General features: G+C 45.4%; 1 protein-coding gene across 1 annotated transcript; it reads left to right on the top strand.

The window, feature by feature from the left end:
* Positions 1-1,344: 1,344 nt before the first annotated feature.
* LOC103722658 (mannose-specific lectin 2-like) lies at positions 1,345-2,762 on the top strand. Its single transcript, XM_008813295.4, has one exon. The coding sequence runs from the start codon at positions 1,404-1,406 to the stop codon at positions 2,526-2,528; it is 1,125 nt and encodes a 374-aa protein (XP_008811517.3). The 5' UTR covers positions 1,345-1,403; the 3' UTR covers positions 2,529-2,762.
* Positions 2,763-5,159: the final 2,397 nt, after the last annotated feature.

A 5,159-nucleotide genomic window follows, 5' to 3' on the forward strand; every position in this document is an offset into this window, starting at 1 on the left:
AGAGTAGAAAAATGCGGAAGGGATTTTCTTTGGAAAAAACAAGCTTCCTCTTCTGAAATTGCATCCAGAATTAACCAGAAAATGGTCTGCTTGGAAAAGGAAGGAGGAGGCGCAGGAGAGAAGGTTCTTAATTACATGAATTGGTCACTTCTGACTAAATGGGGATGGAGATATCTTAAAAACAACCCGGGTCCTTAGCAGAAAGTAAATTCATCGGAACGACTATAAGAAAATTAAGTTGTCTCTATATATGTTGGAAGCCAAAAAGGAGGTGCTCAAATCTCTGGCCTGATGTGATTAACTTACTACAACCATTTTGGAATAGAACCCATTATGAAGGTGGAAATGGCCTTGGCATACCATTTTGGAAAGATTGTTGGCTTTGTGAAATTCCATTGAAGTCATTATTCCCCACCTTATTCAGTTTGAGCAGGCAAAGAAATCTGGTTTGGTTGCTCCTTTTTTCACGCCCACCACTAATTCATGGAAGCTACACAGCCCTTCCTCGGCCTTATGAAGATCTCATGAAGAAATAAAGCTACTAGCCCTTGCTGTCTAGCTATTACTTGCATATCTTTTCTATCTCAACAAAAAAAGGTTTTCTTGAAGCATGAACTTGAAAGGCAGCATCGATGTTTTTGTCTTCAAGAACCCGCATCCCCGTATGTGGTGCTGAAAAAATTTACACAGACTTCGAAAATATTGTCGGGAAAATGTATCAGCCCTTACTGTATAAATGCACCCTTAAATTTGACCGATGGTTCATTTCTTATAATAAAGAATGAAGGGGTGGACATAGGCTCGATCTAAAGTTACTCAAACGTTGTGATGTATTCTTCCTGCTCCCTTTGAAGTCGTACTACGAGACACCTGAGTTCCTTTTTGGAGTGATTTTAATCTGAAGTTACTCATAAACGTTGCGTTGTATTCTTTCTGATGGTTCATATTTTTGAAAAACGTCAAGCATTTGGTCAATCCATCCATTCACTTTATTTCACATATATGGGTGATGGGTGATAGCACGCGTGCTGCTTTCAGATGCATTAAAGCCCATTATTTGTAGCCTTTTGAAGAAAAAGTATAGGAAGGACCTAGCTGGCACAATCAGGGAAACAGATCCACCAGCAAATGGAGTTTCGTAAGTAATCATTTTTCCCTTATTAAGGAAGAGGATTTCCACTGGCTTACACGAAAGTACCTATGGATGCAAATATGTATTTGCATACGTATCATGTTGATGGGGTATCAACGTGGAATGTGTCGATCATGACTGACACTGGTATATATATCTATGTACTTGCATATAATAATTGATGGATGTGTATATGTATGTATATGTTAAGCTGAATCAAAAGCCTTAATCTGTGGGGTCCAAGCCCAGCCCAACTTCGAGGTGGACGTAGATGCTTCAGGCAGGTCCTGCCCTCTTTCCAATCGCACCGTTTCAACGACTTTGGTGTAGTCCTGTCGTCCAGATCAAGCCCATAATTTCCACGAACTCCGATGGAGGTGCATATCGTACGATTTCGTATATATATCGTGTATATATACCATCGGATGCGAACACGATGCAGTGCATAAGGCTCCAGAAATGTTTTAAACACCACGGGCATCTTCCGCCACGATGCAGCCTAGAGCTCCAATCAATGAATAGAGGCTATAAATGGCCGACGCAGAACGAAGCAATTGGACGTATCCTTCCAATGGCAATTCTTATTCCTTTTGCCCTCCTCATCCTTCCGGCCATTTTTGGCCTTCTTCCTCCTCACGCCACGGCGGACCACGTCCTTTACACCGGCGAGGTTCTCATGGCGGGCCAAAACCTCACCAACGGGCAATACCGCTTAGCCATGCAATCCAACTGCGACCTTGTCCTCTACGAAGGCGAGACGCCGACATGGACCGCCAGCACTGCCGGCAAGGGCAACGACTGCTACCTCGGGCTGAAGCACAACGGAGAGCTAGTCGTCCGCCGGAATGTCCACTACACCCTATGGTCCAGCTCAAACAAATCGAAGAAAGGCAAGTATGCCCTCGTGCTCGACGGCCACGGGAAGCTCGGCATCTACGGCCAGAGACGGTGGGCGAGTAGCAACCAGAAGGAGACGGGCGTCCTGGACAGATCGGTGGTCTCGACGGAGTACGTGCTCTACTCCGGCGAGAGACTGGCCCCTCCGAAGAAGCTAAAGTATAAGCATTATGAGCTGGGATTTAAGAAGTGCAACCTGGTCATCAGTGACAGCCGAACAGGGAAGGTGCTGTGGCAGACTAGCACGGAAGCTAACAGTTGCTACGCGCAGCTGGAGGCGGATGGGGAGCTCACCGTCAAACATCGCAATAACCGTCTTTGGAGCAGCAACAAGAAGTCGGAGAACGGGCCTTACGTAGCCGTGCTTCGTTTCGATGGGAGGCTTAACGTTTATGGCCCGTTGATATGGTCCCTTGACAGAAAGGACGACTCGCTCTTGCCGGATGCTTCTTCTTCTTCTTTTCCTCGTACGGGAGATTTCATGGCGCCCAATGAGTGAGCCAGTGTACGTACCCGTTGGCTAAGAGGCAGGTATATTAATAAGATGGGGGAGCGCTCGTGGTTCGAGAGAATTTGCGTGTCGATTACCTGTTTGTGGTTTTCTATCAGTTAATCTTGTCTCGTAAAATAAATTTTATGATCCTTCTTTTTCGACCCGAGATGAACCTTGTAAAGTCAGGAATGCTTGCGATGCATGGCTTCAGCTTTAGAAGATTTTTACCGGTTTTACCGATGTAGCCTGTGTTTTTGGATTGTCATTTTTATTTTAAAAAATTGAAAACAGAAATTTTATTTTTATTTTTTATATATTTCTATCACCACTTCTACCAGGTTGTATTTAGCTTGTCACTTTTTTTTTAAAAAAAACCAGAAATTCTATTTCTAACTTTTCATATTTTTGATAATAAAAAATATGTCTGATTTTTTTTTTAAAAAAAACGATGGCTAATGTTATGGCCAACCGCCAACAAGCAAGAAAAGAAGAGGGGAGGGAGCCAACAATCTAGTCGAAAATGATGAAGAGCATTGTATTAGGCGGAGAGACAATTGAGAGAGAGAGAGGTAGCGGAGAGGAAGGAAGGATATAATGCGGTCGGGCGTGAGGGAGCTAGCGAGGTTTGGCGAGCCGGCACGGTCGAGCATAAGTGACATGACCCAGAGCAAGATTGAATGGTAGAAGAGGGGCTAGGAGAAGAAGTGTGAAAAATAGAATTTTAAGTGGAAGCACAAATTTTATTTTTATTTTTTTCCAAAAATAATAAAAATTATCTAAAAATATATAAGTAGAAACATAGCAACAAAAAAAAAATTTATAACATTTTTCAATTTTTATTTTTAAAAAAGAAAAAAACAAACAAATTCCCAACTACCGTGCAACACGACCAGTGAACTGAAAACTGATTCATAGCATAGTAAGAGGTTAAGAAGAAAAGATGCAGATCACCACCTGGCGCAAGATGAAGCAACATCTGCGTGGCCGTTTTCTTCCGCCTGACTACAAGCAAGCGCTCTACCATCAGTACCAGAACTGCCGACAGGGCCCCCGGACGGTGATCGAATACACTGATGAATTCAACCGCCTCAATGCCCGCAACAACTTGTCAGAAACAGAAAATCAGCAAGTGGCAAGGTACATCGGTGGGTTGAAGCCGGCCATCCGAGATCAGGTGGATTTATATCCGGTGTGGAGTCTGACGGAAGCTACAAGTTTGGCTTTAAAACTTGAGGCGCAGGCGACACGAAAGGCACACCAATTTCAGCCCATGAATAGAGCATCGTCCTCGCGCTCCACCATAGCCAAGCAGAAGACTGTTGAAGGGGCGGCCCCCTCGAGTCAACCACCACCGACATCCACGCCGAGAGGAACCGGAAATTTCAGCAAGCAGCAGGCAGCCCCAAAAAGTAGTGGCAACCCCTATGAGAGACCAATGCCTATAAAATGTTACAGATGTCAGGAGGTTGGGCATCGGTCTAACGAGTGTCCGAAGCTGTGGTCAGTCAATGTAGTCGAAGCTGAGGATGAAGAAGAAGTGCCGCATGAGGAGGAGGAGCATGAAGAGGAGCAGACCGACGATGAAGACGTCGAGGTGACGGCACCGGACTGAGAGTTCCGGCCTCCTTTGTAGTTCAGCGAATTTTATTTGCCCCGAGGAATGAAGAGAAATCGCAACGCCACAGCATTTTCAAAACTTGCTGCACTATCAACAAAACTGTGTGCGATTATTGACAGCGGCAGCAGCGAAAACATTGTTTCCTCCGCGTTGGTTCGTGCGATGGGATTGAAGACAGAAAGGCACCCGTCTCCTTATAAGATTGGATGGATTAAGAAAGGAGCTGAAACGAGGGTAGAAAATGTTTGCAGGGTGCCCTTGTCCATCGGGAGGTACTACAAGGATGAAGTGGTATGCGATGTGGTGGATATGGATGCATGTCATGTTCTACTCGGGCGTCCATGGCAGCATGACACAAATGTTACATTCAGGGGCCGAGACAACACATACTTGTTCCGATGGCAGGGTAGGAAAATTCTGTTGGTGCCCATGAAAGAGAAGCCTACCCCCAAAACTTCTCAAGTGGAGGGGAAGTCTTTCCTTGCAGTTTCTGGTGCGCAGTTCATGGCGGAACTCAAGAGGGCTGAAGAGATTATAGTGTTGGTTGTTATGGGGTCGGAGATGCCTATCCTGCAGCAGGTGCCCGAGGAGTTCAAAGAATTGCTGACAGAGTTCAAAGACATCACCCCTGCAGAATTACCGAATGGACTGCCTCCCATGCGAGATATTCAGCATCATATTGATTTGGTGCCTGGTGCAAGTCTTCCCAATCTGCCTCATTACCGCATGAGTCCTAAGGAGAGCAAAATTCTGCAGCAACAAGTTGAAGATTTAATCAAGAAGGGGCTGATTCGGGAGAGCATGAGTCCGTGTGCGGTGCCGGCACTTTTGACGCCAAAGAAGGATGGGAGTTGGCGCATGTGTGTGGACAGCCGTGCGATCAACAGGATAACAGTAAAATACCGGTTTCCCATACCCCGTTTGAATGATATGCTCGACATGTTAGAGGGAGCCAAGGTCTTCTCCAAAATTGACTTACGGAGTGGCTACCATCAGATCCGGATTCATCCTGGTGATGA

This window comes from Phoenix dactylifera, chromosome 8 (genome assembly GCF_051530095.1).
Source record: "Phoenix dactylifera cultivar Ajwa chromosome 8, Ajwa_hap1_PhDact_Kaust_v1.1, whole genome shotgun sequence".
Taxonomy (NCBI): domain Eukaryota; kingdom Viridiplantae; phylum Streptophyta; class Magnoliopsida; order Arecales; family Arecaceae; genus Phoenix; species Phoenix dactylifera.